General features: G+C 37.9%; 1 protein-coding gene across 1 annotated transcript in view; it reads left to right on the top strand.

Annotated features, from left to right (window-relative positions):
- LOC137503264 (uncharacterized) overlaps positions 1–22,167 on the top strand; it is a 40,571-nt gene extending 18,404 nt beyond the window's left edge. Inside the window, exons 3-4 of the mRNA XM_068230806.1 lie at positions 6,193–6,275; positions 21,624–22,167. Coding sequence (XP_068086907.1) covers positions 6,193–6,275; positions 21,624–21,801 — 261 coding nt within the window. The 3' untranslated portion in view covers positions 21,802–22,167. The remainder of the gene's footprint in view (positions 1–6,192; positions 6,276–21,623) is intronic.
- The last annotated feature ends 3,919 nt before the right edge of the window (positions 22,168–26,086 follow it).

Raw genomic sequence — 26,086 nt, 5'->3', positions numbered from 1 at the left:
AGATTTCTTCTTAGCCGGCCATCCACGAACTACTTGACACCACGTGCTCGAGTTTGTTACTTGTACCGGTATATCACTCGAAGAATGGTCAGTCCCAAATTCTAGCGATCGCAGTCTTTCTTTTAATTCTTGATTTTCAACTTTAAGAGTCTCATTGTCCTTTTTTAGAATGTTTATAATTTCTAATGCACTTTTATATTCCTCATCGACTGTTTTCGGTGCTTCGTCAACGCCGTCCCCAACAACAACATTCCGAACACACTGCTCACAAATCCAGTCAACATTTTCTTTAGTTTTTACGTCTCTAGGGCAATTTCCGCACTTATAATGCCACCATCGATCACATGAATCACACAACATTCCATTTTTCACTAATTTTCGACATTTTCCGCACTTTTCGTCACATTTTACGGTTAATTTACTCGGAGAATAAAACACTACGTCGCCATTACCAGGCGCCATTTTGAAAAAAAAAAATTTTCTTTGCTATCGCCCAAGGATTTTCTATGGGGTTCATATCTGAACTGTTTCTAGGTCAATCAAATACTTTCACATTGTTTTCCCTTAAAATTCGATAACATTTTTGCTGTGTGACATTAAAATAAATTCACTTTGGCCAAAGCACTCTTGCACCTGAGGTAGCAAACGGGTTCCTAATACTATACTGTTCACGTCTCATAGTTCCTTCTACAATATATAACCGCCCACAGCCGTACTAAGAAAACACACTCGGGGCCATCACTGAAGTTGGATGCTTCTCCTCGTGACATATTTACTTGTCTCTTCTTCGACAGGAAATACCGATTCGTCACTAAAAAACATAGAATAAATAAAACAAGTAAGCCTGTCATTAAATGCAATAATCTGTACAGTTTCAAAGAAAAATGTCATACTTGTACTGTACTGTATGGTTACATCAGTTACATTGGGTAAAAATGGAATAATGAATTATAATTTAGGAATTACAGTAATTTGCATGGACTTGCCTTTTACTGTCATTCAGATGAAAATGTTCGGAGAGTCTTGGCCTACTGGAACCTCTTCGGTATTCTTTGAGGTCATCTTGCTCTCATTCCAGCAGTAAACAGCTCTCGCTTCACAGTCCTGGCTGGTACCAATGACCCATAATCTGCTAATTTTTTACATACCGAACTAATAACCTTGCGATTGTTTACTGACAAATGAATCTGTTTTGCTTCCTCCTTGGGGGTTAGTTTCTTCTTTCGCAAACAGTTTCCAGCACGTTGTTGACATTTTTTCTTCCCATTGTCTTCCCATTTTAAAATTGTATTTACTGATCGCTGTGATATTTGCAATCTAGAAGCTATCACTTGCTGTGAATTACGTTTCTCAATAAGTATCTCTCTGACAGTCCCTTTTTTGGCGAAAGGTCCTTTCGTCTCCCCATAACCTCAAAATTTTATAGTTCTTTGAAACCACTCTTAAAAACCATCAACTGAACATGTGAATAATATCAATAATGCATGAAACATACAGAATGCACAGTCTTAACAATAGGTCACATTATTTACTTCCATACAGCAACAATATGCAGATATAGACAATAAACAACATTTCATGAATGCTAGCAAAAATGACACAAAACCATGTGAATAATGAAATTACATTGCGGTTCTCACTGTAGCCACTGTATGAAAAAAAGTACGTTAGTGAAGACCGGGATATCCTAAGGGGTAACTTTACCACCAAAGAAGGTCAAGGATTAGGCTATAAAGTTCAATAATTTACATAAACATAGAAATATACCTTTTACTCTAATAATTTGGCCACGTCTGGAGTATTTCTAGAAAATAGAACTCATAGCATTAGAGTAGGTGAAGCTTTATTTGATACTGAAACAATTATGGGATTGGGTCCCGCAAGGCATTATTATGAGACCTTCATTTTCTGATATATATATATATATATATATATATATATATATACACACAGTATGAATGTCTGTCTCTCTGTTAGGTCATCAGCCCAGAGGCTGGTTGGATCCTCAAATAGCATCACTAAAGGCTATGCAGTTATAGGGAAACCAAAAAAACCAATGGCAGTACCAAAATGAGGTCTACTAGGTAAGATGAGTGAGGTAGTTTGCCATTGCTTTCCCCACTGGGCCAGACAGTGTTATTGTAGCACAACTAACCCTATGAGCATCACCTTTCATGACACTCAGACACTCTGGTTGTACTCCGAATGTCATTAATCAACACCACTCATACCCCAGCAGCTTCCATATTGTCACAGCCCCGGATGAGACTGGAACTTAAGTGGAAGCTACACTTTGCTCCAGCCTGTACCAAGAGATGGATGCAAAAGTACTGTATCCATCATGAAATGACAGCAGGCAGAAACAATATGAATAAAGAACTGAAATGAAAGATAAGGCTCTTTGTAATAAATAAGTTTCAGGATTGTGAGTGACTACAAAAAGACCTTGACAATATTGTAATGTATTGCTATGTTATGTTGGTAAACGGGGTGAAAAGTCAGGTTGTGTGTTTCACAATTAATTGTTGTGTTGATGGTTTGATAGTTCTTCATGGGGATCTCTGTAAGTATCTAGATATTCATGATAAGGATAGGTCTTCATTGTGGTAATCACATAAACAGGATTGAATTTCAAATTTACAGATGTCTTAGGCCCGGTTTCATCAACACATGTTAAATATATACTAACAAGTAGTTAGTTAATACGGAGTTAGAAATTTAACATCTTGTTAGATTTCTTGCGTTTCATCAAACTTTTCTTGTGAAATGTTAACTAATCGACTGTTAACTCTCCCAATATTGCGAACTGGTGCGAATCAAGGAGGCAGTGGTACGAACATGCCGTTTTACAGCGCGCTCCGATGCGCTTTTGTTTGAGCACAGCTGTAAAATATGGCGCGTGAAGTGAAACGGAATCGTAGTTCTAATTTTTCCTCCTTCGAAGAAGAGTTGTTAATTGAATTCGTTAGTAAATATATATATATATATAAGTTATTGAGTGCAAGCGCACAGATGGCTTGACGATAAAAGAAAAGGACGAGGCGGGGGAAAAGTCCGCGAGGTTTTCAACGGGGGTAAACAGATACTTTTTTTTAGCGGGTATCCGCTGTCACCTAACAAAATCAATTCGTTAATTGTCCCACTGCAAACTGTGTTCCGATATGGGAGTTATTAAATATTGTATTGTCGTGTGCAGAACCAGACTACCTAGCAAGTATATCCCTGATTTGGAGGTTAGGCTCACTAATCGCCTGAACATTAACATTAACAGAGAAATATCCCTTTCGATTACGATATATTTCGGCCCAATTGCTTCCAGGTGATTGGATTCTTACATGTGTGCAATCTATTGCATGTAGAACAAACACCAGGAAAACGGCTTATTTCATAGAAGTCGCGGATAATTTACTGACGCTCTTCTACTGAAGGGAATGTTATATACCTCCTTCTCATGGATGCTATGGCTGCAGACACACGACAAACAACTCTATTAACAGTGGCTTTAGAAATTCCAGCATTGTCTCCGGCCATTATGTGAAAATAACCAGTAGCAAAAACTCGTAATATTATCAGTACCTGCAACATTGGAGAAAGAGGTAGGTTTCTCTTCGTAGGATATTCTAACCTCACTTGAATTTCGTCAACAACCTTAGCAACGACTGTTTTCGATAACCTGTATCTATGAAGAAATTTCGGATCCGTCAAATTTTCAAAGTCATTACGTCGCTGAACTCTTCTTCGATCAGGACTGTTTTGTAAAAGATCTAAATAGAGCAATTCCGCCTCGAAAGCGAGATTCACAGCAGCCATTTTGGAACAGGTTGCTAAATGCTAATGTTAGCCATTTAACATTGGAAATGGCTGATGTTAACTTTAATACGCAGTTTAACATTTGTTAATGTTAACATTTGTTGATGAAACGCAAATTTTCTTAAATCGTATGTTAAAATGATTTAACACCTTGTTAAGTACTAACATGTGTTGATGAAACCGGGCCTTCATGTGATTATGCGGTTATTTAGGGGTTTTAAAGGAGAGGGCATATAAATCTCCATCAAGGCCACAATGGGAGTATGAGACTGTTACCAGTATTACTTGAGTAGAGAACAGGAAATAATCCACAGAAACAGCTCCATTTCTTGCAGGTAATTTCTGACAAAAGGGTTGTGTTACAGAGATGTTGCGAAGTTTCGGCTAGGAAGACTTGGAGAAAGGGGACAAGTTTATTCTGAGATGTCATTGGAGAGATGGCTTGGAATGACGTCAGTTAATGAAGAAATTTAATGTTCTTTAAAAGTAAGAAAAGTCACAACATGAAGTTAAGATGAAATTCAAGGGGATAAATTTTTCCAAATATTCCAGGAAGATGATTTAGTGATTGAAATAATTTACCAAGGGAATTGTTTCATACATTAACACAATATTTTTCTACATAAACAACCGAACGTCCTAAATGCTTTTGATTGATTGATTGATTGATTGATTGATTGATTGATTGATTGATTGATTGATTGATTGATTGATTGATTGTACAGAGAGGGATGATGGATACTTCTGTGGTTATGGTTCAAGCATTGTCCAATTGTTGGGAAAATGGTAGGAATAATATGGGATTATTTAATATTACAGTGAAGTGTTTTGGGAAAGAAATAACATGGACATGAACAAAGAGGTGACAAGTCAAGTCATCTATAGAAATATGGAAAAAGGCGAATGTGAATATAAGGGGATAAAGGAAATAGATAGTCATTGTGGTTATAGGGATCAACAGAAAGAGTAGCAAGGAGTAGTACTGGGTAAGGATTTGTAGATAGTATTTGTTTGTTTGTTTATTTATTTATTTATTTATTTATTTATTTATTTATTTATTTATTTATTTATTTATTTATTTATTTATTTATTTATTTATTTATTTATTTATTTATTTATTTATTTATTTATTTATTTATTTATTTATTTATTTATTTATTTATTTATTTATTTATTTATTTATTTATTTATTTATTTATTTATTTATTTATTTATTTATTTATTTATTTATTTATTTATTTATTTATTTATTTATTTATTTATTTATTTATTTATTTATTTATTTATTTATTTATTTATTTATTTATTTATTTATTTATTTATTTATTTATTTATTTATTTATTTATTTATTTATTTATTTATTTATTTATTTATTTATTTATTTATTTATTTATTTATTTATTTATTTATTTATTTATTTATTTATTTATTTATTTATTTATTTATTTATTTATTTATTTATTTATTTATTTATTTATTTATTTATTTATTTATTTATTTATTTATTTATTTATTTATTTATTTATTTATTTATTTATTTATTTATTTATTTATTTATTTATTTATTTATTTATTTATTTATTTATTTATTTATTTATTTATTTATTTATTTTCATTAAATTGGACATGTACAATCATCCGGAAGTGCCTCCATCCCCACATGTATGTGTAATTATACTCTGCTGAATTTTCACAAATATGGAGGCAATTTTAATTTTACAATTTAACAAATTTTTCCTCTTTTTCTTGGCTACTTTGTCTACTGCTATCCTGGAGTGTGTTCCTTTTCACGTTCTTATCTGTCTTATCAGTTGTCTGAAAAGCAGTGGCAAAAGGGACTTGGGTTAAGAGGCAGCAGGTCCTTATGCAAGTTAGGTTCCAAAAGAGTAAAAATATATAATATGTAACTGCAATGTAAATTTTAATCTAATAGCAGTGGTATAGTATTATTTGAAACAATTTCACATATTGTATATGCGTCGATCATGTTTGTAAATACAGAAGGTGTTATAGGTAGAATTTTGTAAATAATATAAATATATATAGGATTAGCTGTGTGTTTAATAGAAAAAAAATTCAGTGTGATTTGTATAATACTGCATTTTAAAAAATTGTCTTCTTCTCTGTTCATTTAAAATTTACTGCTGGATAATAAGGTATTTTTGTGTACCATTCACCACCAAGGTAGACACCTCTTTTGCAATTAAAGTGATTTTGACGTAATTGTTCCTTTCCACTCTTATATTTTTAAAATAGGAGATAAATTAATTATACTCCTCTTTTGCCACTATGCAATTTAGTTTATCAGCTGTTTCTTGTTTAGGCCTATATATTTTACTCCCTTACTTCTTTATTCTACTTTTCTTATCTCTTACTTATAGCCCTTCGAAGATATTAAGGAGGAAATATTCATAGAAGAACATACTGATGATCAGCTGTTGCCATACATCAAAGAAGAAACAAAGTACGTACACAACAAATCCAATACAATATGAACAGGTCATACCTACTCACACTCGTGTTCAGTAGTGGTTGGTTGATCTCCAAAAGCTTGCCATTTTGATCAGTTTAATCCTTTCTTTACAAGATTACATATAAACACTAATATCTTAGAATTCTATTGGTTAAGTGTATCTAAAATATTCAGGAACTTTAAGATCATATTTAAGGTTCCGTCATGTAGTTTTACTGAATATATATACAAAAATAATCTCTGGTAAAGCTAGATATTTTTGAAGTGTATTTGTTTTCGATGCCTTTAAGCAACCATGCAAAATATGTTCTTTCTTTCACTGTCACTGCATCATTTGTTCATCACATTCTTATCATCTGAAATGCCATCTGCTACTATTACCTCCAGATAGTCTCAGTAATTGTGTTCGTTCGTACTGTACCAGGAACCATGTATGGCCTGGAACATAATTTTATTTAACGGAAGTCAGCGCAACGGGACGACCCTAGCAAGCGAAGCAGCGTAACGGAATGGCTTGGGCATGCATACAGCAAGCAAGCTACATCACGCTCCTGCTCCTGATATTGTCGAACATACTAGAAGAAATTGTATTAACTATGTAACCCATTGAGATATCAATGAATGAGATACGCCATCGGATAGCCCATTATTTGAAGGCAAACATACTGCAATTTCATTAAGGCCTACGGACCTCAGGAGTAATTCAGGTATAAAGAAACTTGATTTTTCCACAAGGGGGAGCTGACCTCGGCAGATTGGTATAAGAGAACGGGGTTATGCCAGGTCAGGTCAGTTCAATTCTCAACTCGCTGTCGTCGTGTGGTCATGTTGTCTCTCGTGAATGTGTTCGCGATGTTCGAACTCAAGACATCACATCGTACGAAATGTACGGTAAAGTTTTCTACAAGACTTATACAACAATAACTCGTGTTGGAACTTAGACACTTTTGGAGTGATATGATACTAACTTAATAATTTCAAAGTGTTGTCAAAGATTTATGATAATTAATCACTTTAGAGACTTAGTACTTTCAACTGCAAATTGAACAAATTTAATTGATTTAAACTTGTATTCATATTCGAATGAAACTGAGTTTAAACATTCATGAGAAATAAGCGTGTGAATATTAAGACGTTTTTCAAGTGAAATAATTGAACATTTAATCTGCCAAACTAATCTATTTCATAATATTCCCTTAAATATGTGTGTAATAACAATTGATTGCAGTTTTAATAAGGCTAAACCTCCATCACAAATGAACAGTATTTGACATTGTATGACATTGCCGTCATATTAACTTGTAAATATCCGCGAATTAAGTATTTCGTTATAGCGAATAAGACTTTGATTTTCGTGTGTAAATATGTTATAACTGTGGTTCAACCTGAATAGTGAATCCAATCTAATGAGCAATAACAATTATCTACCAGTGATTAAGCATTAGAGGAAATGCACGTTGTAAAATACCGTGCCGATTTTACGACTTACAAGCATAGGACACTCACAAGTTAATCTTGTCAGTTAAACTTTTCCGTGTTTGTAAAGTTTATAAGTGACAAGATGAAACCCTGACTGAGTGCCTATTTTGGAGATGTCCACATTGTTGTAAGCAAAAAGAGTTTGTGGCATTGAATTTATGTTTGTTCCAGTGTAGGGGTCACACTTGCTGATTGTCGCCAAGTCCAACTTTTCATTTTAGTGCTCTTTGTCAGTCAAGTGCTTGTAGCATGTTGTTTACAAACACATTTACACAATTAGTGTTATCTAATAAAATGGACAAGTACAAGTGAAGTTTTAAATTTGTACAGGTTGCCTAAAAAATTCAGAATTCTTCAAGTAAGTAAATTTATTTTCTCATAAAAGTAGGTAAATAATAATGTAATTATGTAATATTATTTTAATATTGTAATTTTTATCACTGACGTTAAAATGTAGCACAAGTGTACATCCTGTTTTCAAACATTTAATGCAGTATTGTTGTTTGAACTGTAGGGATGACATTGGACTACTTGCTAATTATTTTTGCTGTCACACCGTTGTTGGTTACTGTGTGAAACGATCTTCGATAATCCCTGGGAGATGATTGTATAATCACAGATTGGTGCCCTTGACCGAGCCCCTGTATTGGCAGGTCCTGCAATGGCTAGTCATAGCCTAAGGTTTGACTTTAATCCAGATTAGTGATGGAAACTATGAATTCTGAAAGATTTTATTTTGTGGATGGTTAGAGTCTTCTTGACAGTTATGTGATGCATTGACTTATTCCTACTGTACATTCTCAACTAGTAGCAATAAATATTCATTCCAGTCCCCTGAACTACCCAGTACCAACTTACACTCACTCATTAGTCAGAGCAGAACCATGCACACAACTGAAGATAGCCCAAATATGTACACTCTTCAAGGTTCAAATTCTGCTGTTTCTTTGTAATTCCTGTGTAACAGGACACAATAGGCTATGTTAGAGAACAATCTTGTATTATGACCACCAATAAAAATGTTGCTTATGAATACTTTTCATACACAAAATGCATATTTCCATTTTTGGATGGAGTTTAAATAAACTTTCTTAACCAGGTGAGTTGGCCATGCGGTTAGGAGCGCGCAGCTGTGAGCTCGCATCCGGGAGATAGTGGGTTCGAATCACACTGTCGGCAGCCCTGAGGATCGTTTTCTGTGGTTTCCCATTTTCACACCAGGCAAATGCTGGGGCTGTACCTTAATTAAAGCCATGGCCACTTCCTTCCCATTCCTAGGCCATTCCTGTCCCATCATTGCCATATTACATATCTGTGTCGGTGCGACATAAAGCAACTAGCAAAAAATAAAATAAAAAATTAAAAAATAAACTTTCTTCTTCCTAAACATATCTTGTGCAGAGGCACTCTCGAACCAGCAAAGAGACAAGCTGTTTGTGTGTATTCCCTTGGTATATAAGGCAGAGGACAGACCATTGCTACGTAGCTTAGTCTATTGTATATCATAGATTTTAGATGCTTCTGAAAGATTCACTTGACCGGATCTTACCTACAGCTTCCCACTTTGTTTTATATCTCTCCTCAGGTGCTATGGTATCTTGACTCATATTTCAGCAGTCTACAAATATCATGCAGCAACTTAAATGCCTTCTTCTAAAATGTCTAAGATATGTGCCATATCACTTCGGTACTGAATTAAATATGAACAGGTTTTAAGATTCATAAAATTTCATAATTCCAATAAATAAAATCTTTAAGTCCATTTTTTGACAAATGGAGATAATGCATTTATCCGGAACAAAATTTCCCGCTCTTTTCAATTCTCCAATCAATTTCAGTGATAAATAACCCTAAGTGTATGTAACTTGCATGAGTATAATTCGTACTTTCTAGTAATTAAATTTAAGAAATCCATAAGTCCAAAGAAATCACTAAGTCCACTCAATGCAGCAAAATAAATCTCCAAGTCCACTCAAGGCAACGAAAGAAATCCCTAAGTCCACTAAGTCCGTTGAAATAAATCCAACATTTCCCTCACCCCATCCGAGATTTTGTTGTCAACAAATACACTCTGCCAACTTCATTTATTGCTCAACAATCAAGCCAGAGGAATAATATTGCTTAGTAGTGTGTTTGTAACACTCCCATGTGTAGTGAGGAAGATGTTGAAGTACATGTTAGGTGCAGATGAATTAGGTATGTACAAGAAACTCATAGTTTTGCTTTATTCCACTTCATTCATATGGTTTTACTGAAAGTTTAGACTATAAAAGTATCTGTATACAAACATATTTCATCTTTTGGTTTAATGTTCAGAGAGAATATTGATGGACCTTGAGGACACCTTCAAAGAACACAACAATGAATCTGTGCGAGAGACTGCAGAGCAAGCCGAGATATCCACCATTATTCAGTTACAAGAAGACAATGGAAATATGGAAGAGAGGGGCGTGAGAAAAGAGCGTATCTTGTACACTGAAACAGGAAACAGCCAGGTATCAGTCGTGATAGAAGAGATAATAACTGGTATATTTTCTGCAGAAAGAGAGGATAATAATTTACCAGGTCGGTAAAGAAAATTTACTTAGCAATATAGTATTTATCTCCCTAAGGTCGTTTGCCATAATTCAAAATTAAAGGGTTATCTTTTGTGGTATTTACACCTAAATATTCTTGTGTCTTTTGTTGCAGAGCATGAGAGTCCCGTTCATCAACAAAGAAAGAAATCTGTGACAGCCAATGTTGATTATAGATCATCAGTTACTGCAGATGGTATGAAGAGGAACGCCATTACAGAAGGAGAATATAACGACAGTGTTAATATTCAAAGTGTTAAGAACGTGAAAGTGGGCAAGAAAAGAAAGCTTGATGTAAAAAACTGTAAACAGAATAGGAAAATAGCCAGTAACACAAGGGTGATGGAGAACATTCCTCCATGCTGGTGCAAGTGTGCCAGTAAATTATCAGTGCTTGACAGGAAAAGTTGTATGACAGATTTAACAGTCTGCAATCACACACGGAGCAGAACATATATTTACAAGGCTGTCTGCAGTTAATTCAACCGAAAATACATCGTCCAAGCATATCTGATATTCCTTCCCATCCTAGGTGAGTTTTCGTATATTCTGTAACTATAGACAACAATCAAACAATTTCATTGTGCCTCTGCATTTACTGCTCTTTTTGGTATTAAGCGGGATCGTCTGGTAGCAAAAGTGCCAAAAACCAGATTACAGTGTAATAGACATGAGAGGAAAGCACCAATTATCATCGGAGAACACGTGAGGAGACACTAGAGAAATAAATTTTATTGACAATCTGCCCTGTAGAGAATCACACTACACATGATCAGACATAGGCTGAGGAAGTTCTTAGACCCAAATATGAACACTTCAAAGTTTCATAAAGCTTACAATCAAGAACATAAAGACAATGCCATCTCATATGAAATCTTCTGGCAGGTATTTTATTTGGTCTGCCTAGAAAAGTTATGTGTAATATCTGCACAAGGTACAAAATAGACATTGATGCAGCTAAATCATCCAAAAATGATGGAACTGAAGAAAATCTGGTGAAGTGCTTGGAGCAGCACCAGAGAAATGCAGAAACTTTTTATCAGCTACTCTGTGCTGCGAAAAACAATGACTCTCTAGATACTCTTGCCATTTGCTTCGATTTTCAGAAGAATTTGCCCTTACCTGTCACAAATGTTTAAAATGAATATTATCACCATCAGTTGTGGATTCACATATTTGGAATTCATAATATAAAGACAAGCAAAGCCGTTATATATATGTATGCAGAATATTTTGCTGCAAAGTGCCCTGATGAAGTAAAAACCCATCTTGGGGATTACATTAATATTTACAAGTCAACAGAAAGGTATCTTGTTCTTTTTTGTGATAATGCATTCTCACAAAACAAGAATAAGTATCTCTTTTGTTATTTAGATCAGCTATGTGTCAAGAGGATTTTTGATAAAATAACAATAGTGTAACCTGTACCAGGACACAGTATGATGCCTATTGATTCAGATTTTGGAGCAATCGAGCAATATAAGAAGAAGTTTGGTCCTGAAAGTATGTGAAAATGTTAAAGGAATGTAAGAAGAAGAACGCTTTTGATGTTGTGTTGTGCAAAAATCCCTCACAGGTAGTTCTGAAGATCCTAGGGAAGAGGAAAGAATCATTCCTGTCCTACACTATCAGGAAATGTACAGGGGCATATTAAAGCCCAGTTTGCCAGGTATATCGAAATATTGTTGGGTCATTTTCCAAGTGGGGGAAAGATGCAATTATCTGAAGAGACCAACGGAACAGGCTTTAAGGAGGTGTCGCTGTATAGATATGGTGTATCTAAGAATAGCCTGCTGAATGCGGGACCCAAGCAGAAGTAAAAAACGTACTTGCCATTGAAGGAGGGAAAGGTGAAGGACTTAAAACTTATGCTCCAGTATGTGCCAGTAAGTGACAGATTGTTTTATAGCAGTGTGCTTCAAACTACTGACTCCAGTCTTGATAGTTCTGATGGAATGGGTAATGTGGATGAGTACAAGTGACATTTGAAGCCCAAAAATTTTGCATTTTATAAACTATATTTCACAACTAATAAGAGCTTTTAGTTATTTTAAATAATAGTTTATATGTATATTTCCATACAACCAAAAATTGGATTACAGAAGTGAAAAATATAGATTTTGTGTAAGATTGAAACTTTGTATTTCATTTCCTGATAAGTTGAAAAAACGGACTTAAAGATTTTATTTATTGGACCTTCCAATTGCTGACTTGTGGAAAAGGACATATTTATGAATTTACCAATTAGTGATGAGATTAGATTACCTTCCATTTGTGGAGAGACACATCGCCCTGAGCTAAATAATTAGTGATGAGGCTAACTTCCGTTTGTGTAGAGACACATGGTCCTGAACTAAACACTTAGTGATGCGGTGTTCTTCCACTTGTAGAGTGTAGAGTGTCATATGGCCCTGAGGTGACCTCTTCATGCCATTCTTCCTTGGTCTTTATATTTGTAGACGTGATCAGGGTGAAAATAACAAATTAATTATTACGATTGTCTGCTATCTCTGACGGATGTAAGCAGAAATATACACACGTACATACATCATCATTATAGACAGCTATGTGTTTCAGCATTCAGCCTGCAAGCAGAAATATTGAATTGCAAAATTCCATTCAAGCTAGAATACACTTATGGACTCCCCTCTTGTTGGTACTTGTAGAATTTCACTGAATGTTCAAACTGTCATTCCCGATTAACACAGATACCCCTGAATTTTTAATTTTGTTGAGTTATATATTTTCTTCATAATGCACGTAAACACGAAATACAGAAGCGTTCTGTCATTCAAACACTATTTTGTGGAAATAAGACCTTATAGAAATTGGACATAGGCTGTAAGATACAGAATTGAACATACTGAGTTGAATGATAGGATGTCTATATTATCCATTGTACCCCAATTTTTATTACAAATATTCATCAATCTGCTTCTTGTTATTCTGCTTCTTTAGTGTTAGCCTGCCTAGTGGCAGGGTCCGGTGTTGTGACTGTCTTCAGTTAGTTCAGTCTCGGGCCATGTTCGTATGTAGTCACACAGCCTTCAGTCCGTTGTGCACTTTATCTGTCCTCTGCTGTCTTTTTCGTCCCTTGCGCCGCTTTTCACCGACTTTCTATGTATACGCTGACTTTCCCAATATATCGTCCTCTGCACGCAACATATGGCCAAACCAGCGCACACGCCTTTCCTCAATTTTCTTCTGGATCAGTGCATCTTCGTATCCATGATGCTTAATTGGCGTTCTGCCTCTTTAGCTGGCCAGCAATCGTTGCCATAGAAAACGACAGGACGGATAGCAGTTTAGTAGGTCTTAGATTTCGGATGGTTCTTCATCCGACGGTCGCTAGGGCACCCGTTGTCATTCTCAACATCAGCCAGGCTTTGCATATTCTTAAGTTGACTTCATCAGTAAGCCGTCCATCATCACAGATTGTGGAACCAAGGCACTTAAATTTCTCTACTCGTACTATATATTCACCGTCAACATGCATGGTTCCAACTTCTCGACGATGTAATGTCATATATTCTGTCTTCTTTTTCTTAAGGCTCGGGACGTATTGCGCTAGTCGATTGTTCCTATCTTCTGTTTGGCGCTTATTCTCTGCAGCATTTGCATAGAGAAGTGTCCATGGTATTGGACTGTGCAGGTCTGATGTAATGGTGTCCATCACAAGAATGAACAGCGGTGGTGATAAGGCAGGTGGACTTCTACAGTTATGCGGAAGTCATCAGACGCTCTTACGGCAGCTTGAACTTAACTCCTTGGTTCTTGGTGGAACAATTATACCCTCTCAACAAGGTGCTCTGGAATGCCATGTTCTTGTAGCGCTGAGTGATAAGGTTATGAGGTACCCGATGGAAGTCCTTCTCAGGGTCCAGAAAGTCGTGATGAAGCCTCTTATTCTTTTCACAGTGTCTCTCACGTAACAGCTTTGTAGCGTGGGTTGCTCCTGTTGTGCCACAATTTTACACAAAACCAGCTTTGATTGTTGTATGTTTGGCTAAATTGCTAATTCTTTTGTCGAAGATTTGTTCGAAATCTGTCATTGCGTGGCTCAGAAGTATGATCGAGCGGTAATTAGAAAATTCGTCAGGGCTTCCCTTATTTTTGAATGGATATTCCGTCATCAATCTGTTGGTTTTGACCTTCTTTGGTGATCTGGTTGAATAGCTTGCTTTAGTCACACTGCTGCATCCCCCCATTGAGGGAAGCAAAACTCTCTGGACTTCGGTGACGTCAATTTCTTACATTGGACCATCAACAGCGGAGGGGATTGGGATAGGTAGATACGACAATTCCAAGATTGAAATTTTGTCAAAGTGGTTCCGCCAGTGTACTCGAGCTTCCCGCCAGTCGAGTAGCAAACCGTCTTGTTTCCTCATTGATGCTGTAAAAAGGTTGGATATCTTACGTTTTGTCTTGCCTCGATTTGACTGGCCGTTAAATATTCCGCTCGTTTCATCGCAACAGTTTCGTAAGGAACAACTGTTGTCTCTAGAACATCTTTGAGATTCCTTCGTCTCAGAAGGATGTAGTCAGTGTGAGTTGGAGGAGAGCCACTGTAGTACGTGACTAGCTGAATATCACGCTTTTTGAACTGTGTTTTCGCGATGATCAGTTTCTGCGTAATCGGGAATTTGTTGGCCATCATCGTTCTTCTGAACATATTCATGAACGCCATGGACTGTGTGTGCTTCTTTCCTCCGTCCGACACGTCCATGCAGATCACCGGCAACGATAAGATAGTCAGCGTTCTTCTTGCCAGACTGCCCAGAAGGCATCTTTGGTTCCTCTGCCCAGCCAGTTTGTGGAGAATTCCATAGAATAATTGGAATTTCCTTCTCTCCCCAATGTGGACGAGTTACCTGAAGCGATTTTCATACTTTTGCACCTCAGAGACTGAACCGTCGAATTTTGCTGGTATAACGATGCCAACGCTACTAGATGTTCTTCGGCTTCCGTTGTACATCAGTTAGTAACCGCACCCCGTTTCGCATAACTTTTCCCTGTCCATCCTTTTCCCTGCACCTCACAGATGCCTATATGCCTTCTCTCAAGTGCTGTTGCTAATTTGCTACTTCATGTAGGCATAATTCAGTGATGGGATACAAAATGGGGGTACTCGCTTGTTTAACCGTCACAGCCCGCGCTGGTAACCCTTGCCTACTTTTCATGCTGACCGGGCCCTGCCAAGCGCGTCCCTTCCAGGGTACGCCCTAACCTTCGTTCCGATTCCATGAGACATATTTCTGCAATCACGTGACGGTGTTATTTTACGGCCGGCTTGTCTTGAAGCATTTTAGAGCTCATGACAGCAGGTAGTTACGCCGTTCCGGACATGGGGAACAGACGCATTTTGCAGCCGCTCCTCTAGAGATGAAACGCTGCGCTCCTTACTGTATTAACTTCCAGAAGAGTAGAGTACCACTTCTGTCAACTGCTCCGCATCGAACGTTCCCATCCCCGCCAAAATTGTCATTAAGGACTTCGTGCGTGTTTGCTCCGCGAGAACTATTATATTTTGCTCAAGCCTACCAGCAGGCCAGCAGGCAAACCGTATCCGTCACCTGGGACGTGCGACATGTTACAGCAATATAGCTGGTTCGTGGAGAATATTTATCAATGCAAAATAAATACCATTGTACTGAGAAACTAACTGTAAACCTGATAAATCACTTGTCACAAATATCACGCAATCACGTAAAGAAGAAATGCCACAGACTTTTCCACCTTTTGCCTACCACAAAACGTATGATATTAAATCCATGGTCAAATTCTCTGCCCCAGTTGCCTAGTGTTCTCAACATCAATATCTTGTGTGATGATCAAGAGGTCCAGCCTGTCGTACCTGGAATCAATGTCCTACTTTTACTTGTCCACTTATTTTCTCCTAAGAGTGTAGGTAGTCGAGCCTAACATTACTCTGCTCCTGAGGAAGTTATGCATTCGACTGGGCCATGTGAATTCGCCTGTTGTAAGGGATCTGGCCTTTAACCAATAAATTTACATTTCTCGCTCTACTTTCCTAGAATATGTAGGACCACTCTGCGGTAGGAAGACAGGCACAGACTTGAATGCTATGTTATCAATCCACTAAAAATAATCACGTTGTCCGTGATCTTTTGAAATAAAGGAATCTCATTCCTTCCTTTACACAGGAGCAGTATCCACCACGGTTCGATTCAACGTCCTGTCATCGCGAATTTTGGCTAAAGCCTTGATTTTCATGCTCCTTCTAGACGTAGTATTAAAGCAACACTAGTAAGAATATTCATAGACATGATAGCTTGCATTTGGGTTCAAATTCAGGATATCAGATAATTGTAATAAAACATTACCACCGAGCCATATTCTTTGTCGCCTGCGTAATGTCTGTGGCAACAGTGTCTGGCGGAGAACAGAAAGCGTCAGTGTTAGTGAAAGAGCTGTCATCTGCTTGTTATATTTCATCATTACCAGGATTTCATCAGGATTAGTGGTTTCCTTGTTGCGTACTTCTTCTTATGACGTCGTCTCCCTCCGAAGGTTGGCGATTCAATTGAGTATGATTACACGCGAAACGGCAGCACGGATGATTTCTATAGACTTATGTCCATACCACCGCCGCAGGTCTTTTCCCTTCAGTCTTCCCTTGAATGATCAGTCTGAGAAATTCATATCGTTCACCTCTTATGATGTGCCCAAGGCAGAGATGCCAACTGTTACAATTCAATCGTAATAATTACGAATTACCCATCACAATTACGCCTTTACGAATCACATACCTCAAATTACGATATTTGTTGATTTTCAAATCTAAGTGTATGAAATGTTCAAAAGTATAGACAAGGAATGCCATTACAGCTTTAATTCTCTTAATATTATTTTCGGATTTCTCAGTAATTATTTATACCCCTTATCTGTCCGTCATTTGAGAATATTTAGATTTTTCTCGCGCCAAACTCAGTGTCTGCTTCTATTGCCGGAGAAATCGGCACCTGTGAAGTGGTATATTTTGCGGAGCTGTTGTCTTCGTCACATGACCAGACTTCCATTCAAATATGCGAGTTGTTTTGCCTTTGTTTTGGCGGCGAAGTGGTGAGAAACTCCGTTTCATTGTGGATACTGCGTGCGTGACTGTTGAAGTATTTATTGCGATTTTAGTTGCCAAATTTACATATATTGCTCTTGTCGGATATATGCTGATCATGTGTTACAAAATGCAAAAGGTTTGAAATAATGAAGCAACTTATTGTGCAGGAAATTACACTGATTAATGACGCTAGTAATAAACCAAAAGTAGTTCAAAAATTTAGGGAGCAATACTCGAAAATATGTAGTAAATTAAGAAATAGTACGAAATGTTTTACTTGAAGAGAATGATATGGATACATACTTTACAACCTTACAACTATTTTTTTCTGCTACGTCGCAGCGCTTCCGTATGTGTTTTGTTTTGTCTAACACTTTCGTGTGTGATATCTTTGCTCACTGAAGTTGTTTACATTAATTAGGTGTCGTTTTCTTCATGTTGCCCATTCGTTTTGCCCTAACTCATTCATAAATGATATACAGTATTTATAGGTCATGGGATCATGCTATTTTCCTTTCAACAAAAAAGTTATATATTTATTTTGCTGTTTGAACTGCCCGCGCTAGTCACATGGACAAAGATAATGAGAATTCACAGACATAGCACTCCCATTCGTCAGTGCTAGCCCTGGACCTCAAGAAAGAAACAAAAGACGGCACGGGAAGCGGAACACAACACAAGTGAGTCCTACTAAAGCCTGTAAGAACGTATACATATTTCTCTAGTAACGACGGTTACCGCAGATTTTTCACTCCATTTGTGTAAAAGGAATGATTATGTTCCATTTGGGACAAATATTACAGTGGCATTTCGTAGATAGGTATGCGCTACATAACCTGAACACCGAACTGTTAAATGCTCTGTTAGTGCAGAGGAAGCACACGATATCAAACGGAGTAGCATGTCACCAGTGTACGTTTACCAAACAGAAACTACAGTACTCAGCAAAAGAAATGATCCTTCAACCTACCTCAGATATTTACTGCAGATCACCTGTTTCTTTAGCGGGTAAGAATCATACTCTTTATATGCCAGTCTTTGAATATCTGGTTGAATTGTATGTTGTTCATTAATTTTTCAATGTTATGTACGTTAGTAAGATCTCGAAAAGGAAAATTCTACGGCCGCCACGCCCGTCAGCCCCCCCCCCCGGAGCCCGAACGGCTACATTACGAATTGCTTTTCTTGAAAGTTGGCATCTCTGGCAAGGTAGCTGAGCTCACGCTCCTTGATGGTTATGAGAAGCTCCTTCTTCTTGTTCAAGATGTTGAGGTCTTCTTCATTTGTCTTCCTGTCTACCCAAGATATTCGGAGTATTCTTCTATATAAGTACATTTCAAAAGATTCAATCCGCTTCTCCAATAAAGGGCTGAGCGTCCACCCTTGGAAACCACACAGAAGGACTGAAAAGTCATAACGACGTAGCATTCGAACTCTGAGCTGGAGGTTGAGTTCTCGGCTGGTGAGTAAGGTCGTCATGGTATTAAACTTATTTTTTGCTTGTCCAATCCTGGATAAGAATTCACATTTTGAACCACAATGCTGGTTCACAAGAATTCCAAGATATTTGATGGAAGATACTTGTTGGACGATGTTGATGTTGTTGATGTAAAGGGAGGCCTGTTTTGTTACATGCGGCCTCTGTTAAAGACAGCAATTAAGACGTAGACTGATGTACGTCATGATAGTAAGTATGCACTCCCTTGTATAAACCTACCGTCCTATCTGTAGGTTGTTCTGTTTGATTGCACATCAATGTTACGTAATTAGAAATAACCACACTGTGATGAAATATAATGCTAAACTGATATTTTAACAATGTACAAATTCAATATGCATGTTTTTCGTGACCGTAAGTAACATTCATAGCAGATTAGCCGTGGTTCAGCGTATCTTGCTGACTGTCGGCAAACAATGTTCTCAACTTTATTAATATCTAACCACTGAGATTCTCTCGAACAACCTCAACAACAACGGATTTTACAAAAATAATGACTTGCCTGCAACTAAGTGCAGAGCGTTTGAATAAGATCAAAACTCCAGATCATATACCGTCTTTATATAGAAGGACAGACATATATGGATTTCAGTAGATAAATGTGCGCCGGATTAAAGAGCTTGTTTTCTACTTTTAGACTGGACCATTTCTTCTCATGCATTCTTTAAATGGGGTTGCCTCCATATAAAATTTTACATTCCTAAACCGTCAAAAGTTTCTTGTGCGTGATATCGTGATTCGAGGGAAAAGACGCAAAACATCCTCGTAACAAGTGAGAGCTTTTTTTAATTTAAGTCTACACTCTGAATTTGATCTCAGATGTTGCTTACTCTCAGGAATGTGATATTCATGTGAAATGAAATCTCAGCATGTGGTATTTTTTTTTTTTGCTAGTTGCTTTACGTCGCATCCTAATAATTAAGGTACAGAGCCAGCATTTGCCTGGTGTGAAAATGGGAAACCACGGAAAGCTATCTTCAGGGCTGCCGATAGTGGGATTCGAACCTACTATCTCCGAATACTGAATACTGGCCCCACTTAAGCGACTACAGCTATTGAGCATGTGGTATCAGTGTGTGGAATGTTCAGTAGCAATGCCTTTGTGTGAGAGTTGTGGTTGAGGTGACTGTTGAACAATTATTCATGGTTTTAATTTGTCACTGTAGATCGAGACCTGAGGTGAGCTATGCATATCAACAACCTCCGGATGGCGGAGCACCTTGTTTTGGGTGCAATGTGTGTGGGAAATCCTTCATCCGGAAAGAGAAACTAAATCTTCATACGCTAACTCACACACGCGAGAAGCAACACGTGTGCAATGTTTGTTGCCAATTCTTCAGCAGGAAATCCCATCTATCTCGTCATATGCGTATTCATACGAACGAGAATCCATACTGGTGCAGTACCTGTAGGAAGCCCTTCACTGAGAGAGCCACTCTCTCGAAACATATGCGAACTCACGCAGGCGAGAGGCCACACTGTTGTAATGTCTGTGGTAAAACCTTCAAAAAGAAAAACGCTCTAACAAAGCATTTGCGGATACATACTGGCGAGAAGCCGTGCTGCTGTAATGTCTGTGGCAAATTCTTCAGGCACAAAACCGCTGTAAGATACCATTTACGGACACATACGGGCGAGAAGCCCTTCTGTTGCAAAGTCTGCGGAAAGTCATTAAGCCGGAAAATCTACTTGGCAATTCACATGCAGACTCATACGGGAGAGAAGCAACACAGATGTAATTACTGTGGAAAGTCGTTCAGAACGAATCGCTACCTGTCTTGTCATATACGTACTCACACGGCCGAGAAGCTAAACTACTGGTGCAATACTTGTAAAATGGGCTTTAGATTCAAAAGTACACTTTTGATACATATGCGGACTCACACTGATGAGAAGCCATACTGGTGTAATGTCTGTTGCAAGTCCTTCAAGCAGAAATTCACTCTCACAGCTCATTTGCGGATACATACGGTTAACAAGCCGTTCTCTTGCAATGTCTGTGGCAAGTCATTCAGTCGAAAATCCCACCTTACAAATCACATAAACACTCACACGGGTAAGAGGGCAAATTGAATGAATTACGCGGCAAATCGTTCAGCACGAAATACTATCTGTCTTGTCATATATTTACATGGGAAACAAACCGTACTGCTGCAGAACCAGTTAAATTATTTTTACCAACAAAGGTAGGTTCGAAACATATTCGGTTTCATACAGAGGAGAGGCCATTCTGTCGTATTGTTTGTAAATAGTCATTCAAGCACAAAATCGCAAATCACATGCGTGATTATTCAGGAAAGAAGCCGCTGGGTGCATTATCTTTGGTAAATCATACAGCACGCAATCCAAACTTGCACGACACGTGCAGACTCACACGTGCGAGACTCCGTACGGCGGCACTGTCTGTGGTTAATTATCCAGTACGATATCTCAAGTAGTTGGTTACATGCGATCTCACACAGGCAAATAGCCACAACAGTCCAGTATCTGTAGTATGTTCTTCTCCGAGAAATCGCACTCTCAAAACGAATGCAGACGTATACTGAAGAGATGCCATGTAGCTAATATGTCTGTGGCAAATCTTCAGCCAGAAAGTCCAGCTAACTCAGGTGTTAGAGAGAAGACCTATTGTACTTTATTGTTGCTCTTGTATTGCGACTGTCAGAAACTTCTATATTAATAACAATGTTTTTGGTTTTACATCCCAGTAACACCTTTCCACGGTCTTTGCAGTTTCCGAGGTGCCGAAATTTTGTCCCAGAAGAGTTCTTTTATATGTCTTTAAAGCTATGGCTGACGTATCTGAGCACCTTTGAGTATCACCGGACTGAGCCAGGATTGAAGCTGCCAACTTGGGCACGGAGAGCCAGCGACTTCACCGTCTGAGCCATTCAGCCCGGCACTTTTGTACTTGAAGTGACTGAACTAATGACTGATTTCCATTAAGGAGTAATTTTTTTCTGTAATATATGGGTAATCACTTTTTATCTGAACTGTATAACACAGCTCACTCTTACGCCCCGCAAAATTATAGCAGATATATTGATTATAAATTATGTTTAATGTGTGAGAAAATCTCACGTGCGACCACTCGTGTTACAGTTCATCTAGCGACCACTGGAGGGTTAACCATGCACATGAGAACCACACTGGAGAGATGCCGTTCTGCGCCCTGTTTTGTGGCAAATCGTTCGCACGCAATACCACGCTGCCGGTGCACACGGCCGAGGCGGCGCACGAGAGTCACGTCACGCCGGGAGGAAGCCACACGAGATTTAATAATAATGTCATTTTGCTTTACGTACCACTAACTACTGCATAAGGCTTCGGAGTTCCACAAGACCTCCAATTCTGGAGATCTAGCGAGGCATATGCGATCGCACACCGAAGAGAAGTAATAAGTTCTTCAGCCAGAACGGCACCTTCTCGGCACACCTCATGACGTACACCGGAAAGTGGTCCATTCCTTTGTTTTCATCTTGGGTTTTTAGCGAAATGATATTTGTTCACCTACGTTTTTAAAGCTAGGCGTGTCCCATGTAATTTCATCTGGAATGCTGATTCCTTGAAGGTCTTTTTAATTTCAATTATCCAGTCATTCTGACTCTTAGCGATTAGGCATAATTAAATAACTTTTTAGCGAGCTTTCTTCGTCTATTCCTTTAATATGTCCATCAAATTTCAATCGACTTTTTGCACTTGTATCCGATAGTTTTTCAGTATGTTGGTATAATTCCGGAGACCTCCTATTCAGTCACACCCCTTCTATGCATGCTGGGAGAAAGATGTTGCTTAGGACTTCTTGTTTTTCGATAATTTTAGATACTGGTCTTTCTCAAATAATCAAGGTTTCTGATGTGTGTGATGCATCTGGCTTAATTAAGGTATTATAATATTTTAATTTAGCTTTCCGGGATGTTGATTTTTTGTACCCTTTCCATGTGACTCTATGGCCTACTTGTAATATAGAAATATCTCTGTTTTCTCCATGATTTAATGCAGATGGCTGGGTGATTTCCCCAAATATTTGAAATTATTTACCTGAGGAATTTTGCCAAACTGTGTTACCAGATTTTTCTTGTGGAGGTATCGAGCGGATACTTCCAAGTATCGGGTTTTCTAATATGAGATTTGGATTCGTTTTAGATGGAATTTCATGAAGTTTTCCCAGGGACTGAACTCATTCTTGTCTACTGTTGGATACAACAACCAGAAAATATGTGAAGGCCAAACATTTGATATCAATTTTATCATGAAGTAGATTGGCAGAAAAAGTCTTCAGGTAACCTCTAATGCTAAATACCTTAGTTATACTGCTGAGATAGATTAAAATCGAACTCTCCACTGTCCTCAACTTATTAGCGTGATGGAATCAATTATTGTTATTAGTATGATGTAATTATTGTATATATTAATTGTCTAGCGATGCAGCCAAACGCCAAATTAATAAATAAATAAATAAATAAATAAATAAATAAATAAATAAATAATAATCAATAATATAATTAATTTCGTCTACAAATTACGAGTTGACCAAACCTTTTCAATTTGCATGCACAACTCATTCTACGTCTGTGGACATGAAATCTTGCATATTAACATACTTAAAATTCCTGAAAATTTTACTGCTCTATCGCAAACATGTTCTTCTCTGAACAAATTCTATGACAAATGCACTGAATTTAACCTCCCATGCCGAAGAAAAGTATGACAAAATTTCTGTTATAATACATGGAACTTCTAACACACGCAAGCATCGTAAATTTCGCCTCGTATCTTCTCAGTAGAGATATCAATTGTTGAAGCTGTGATAAATTTCCACTAAAATAATACAAGGTCATATCAGCCCTACACATAACAAAATACACCGGACTATGTTGTAGAAGTTACTGGAATACACAGACCTCATTTAACTATTACCACTTCCCATTTTCTGCTCATCGTCATCCTCTGTATGTATGGATTTACTGGTTTATTTTACGCAAGTTTGCATAATAATATTTTGCATTTTGATTGTTTTATTTCTAGTATTGACTTCATTGTAAGGATCTAAAAAATTACACAAAATATATGTCCTCGCATTTTTCTCCACACGCTAATAATATTCATTCAAAAAACTCACCGAGGCTAGAATATTCGCCTCCAAAAATCAAGGGCATGCGTTTAGTGGTTGAACACCCTCTGTGCTTTCCAGATCCTCTCCCGTGATGTCATTGATACTCTCACAGTAGGGCTCAATTAATAAGCCATAAGGTACTGTATTTAGATCTGTAGAGCCTTCCAGCATCAATATGTGAAGTTTGTGGTTGGTTATTTCAACAGGCATAATACAATATTGGGCTACGCAGGTACCGACAAAAGAGGAGAGGCTGGCATAGAATGGGCAGATTCGTGCGATCTAATTCTTCTGCATGATAACAAACTTCATGCATCATTCAACTGTGCGAGATGGAGGCATATATATAATCTAGATATAAACTTACAGTATCTACGTAAGCAAACACATATCTAAGTTATCAGAGAAATCAGTAGGGTAAGCAATCCATCATCGTCCTGTTATATGCCAGATATATGATGTAGCAGATTTTAGATGGCAGTGAAAGACAAGAGACCAAATAAATAACAGAAAAAAAGAAAGTAGGAACCCGATATCGCGAATTCATTAAGATGACGTTTTTTTTGCTTGTAAAATCTTATTGTTGTACATACAGCAGTGTAAATAAATGCATTAAATATTGATTAGTGACCAAGAGTTATAAGCAGTAACATTGGTGACCCCGACGTGATTTGAACACGCAACCTTCTGATATCGGGTTCCTACTTTCTTTTTTTCTGTTATTTATTTTGTCTCTTGTCTTTCACTGCCTTCTAAAATCTGCTGCATCTGCAAACTGACCGCAGACAGTTCCGTTTCATACATACACCTTCATTAAAGACTTATGCCTTTCAGCGTTCAGCGACCCTCTGTGTATTTATTAAACGCCACCACAATCCTCTATTTGCAACTGGTTATGTGGCCTCGTCTTAAGTATTATAATTGGGTAGTTCGGCGTCCACCACCGCCACCGGGCTCCCAGGTGCCTCCTCAACCACCGCCACGCGGGAGGACTTCCCAGGGGCCCGCTTCACCACCACCACCACCACCACCAGGGAGGCCTTCCCAGGGGCCTGCACCTCCCGCGGGAAATTTGAATTGGTAAACAAAGCCACGTGCTTTTTGGCAGACAACAACGTATCGCAAACCTCAGTACTGCCATCTTGACGGGCCTAAACTTTGGTGGTACCAACTTAACCTAACTAGCGCGAGATTTGAATCGGTAAACAAATCCACGTGCTTTTTGGACAGCCACGTGGTTTTTGACAGACAACAGCGTATAGCAAACCTCACTGCGGCCATCTTGACGGGCCTAAACCTCAGTGCTGCCAACTTAAATTTACTAGCGCGATATTTGCATCGGTAAACAAATCCACGTGCTTTTATGACAGCCACGTGCTTTTTGACAGCTATCATCGACAACAACGCATCGCTAACGTCAGTGTAGCTATATTAACGGGCCTAATCCTCAATGCGCCAACTTAACCTTACTAGCGCGAGATTTGAATCGGTAAACAAAGCCACGTGCTTTTTTGACAGCTGTCATCCGCCATCTTTAATCAAGAGAGAACTGTGCTGCAATCTTTATCGTAGTTGCAGGCAATTTCGTCAGTTGTTATCAGCCATCGTTAATCAACAGAACACCGTGCTGCCCTCTTTATGGCTACTACCATAAGCACGTAGTAGCGGGCAGTTTGAAAAGTTCCGTTAGCTGTCATCCACCATCTTTTATCAAGAGAGCACCGTGCTGCACTCCTTAGCTATATACCTTTAAAAAGTAGTGGCGGCAATTTGAAAAAATCCAAGTGCTCTTGTTTGGAAACTAACCTACGTGCTTTTTTTACAGCAATCATCCACCATCTTTAATCAAGGAGCACCGTGCTGCGCTCTTTAGTTGAAATGTGGTGGTGGCAATTTGAAAAATTCCACATTCTCTTGTTTGGAAAAAACTCACATGCTTTTTTCGGCAGCTGTCATTCGCCATCTTTAATCAACGGAGCAACGTGCTGCACTCTTTAGCCACATACCTTTGAAATGTGGTGGTGGAAAATTGCACATTCTCATGTTTGGAACGTA

Source organism: Anabrus simplex, chromosome X (assembly GCF_040414725.1).
Source record: "Anabrus simplex isolate iqAnaSimp1 chromosome X, ASM4041472v1, whole genome shotgun sequence".
In the NCBI taxonomy this organism is placed as follows: domain Eukaryota; kingdom Metazoa; phylum Arthropoda; class Insecta; order Orthoptera; family Tettigoniidae; genus Anabrus; species Anabrus simplex.
Note: the sequence above shows the minus strand (reverse complement) of the source record. Positions and strands in the feature narration are given on the sequence as shown.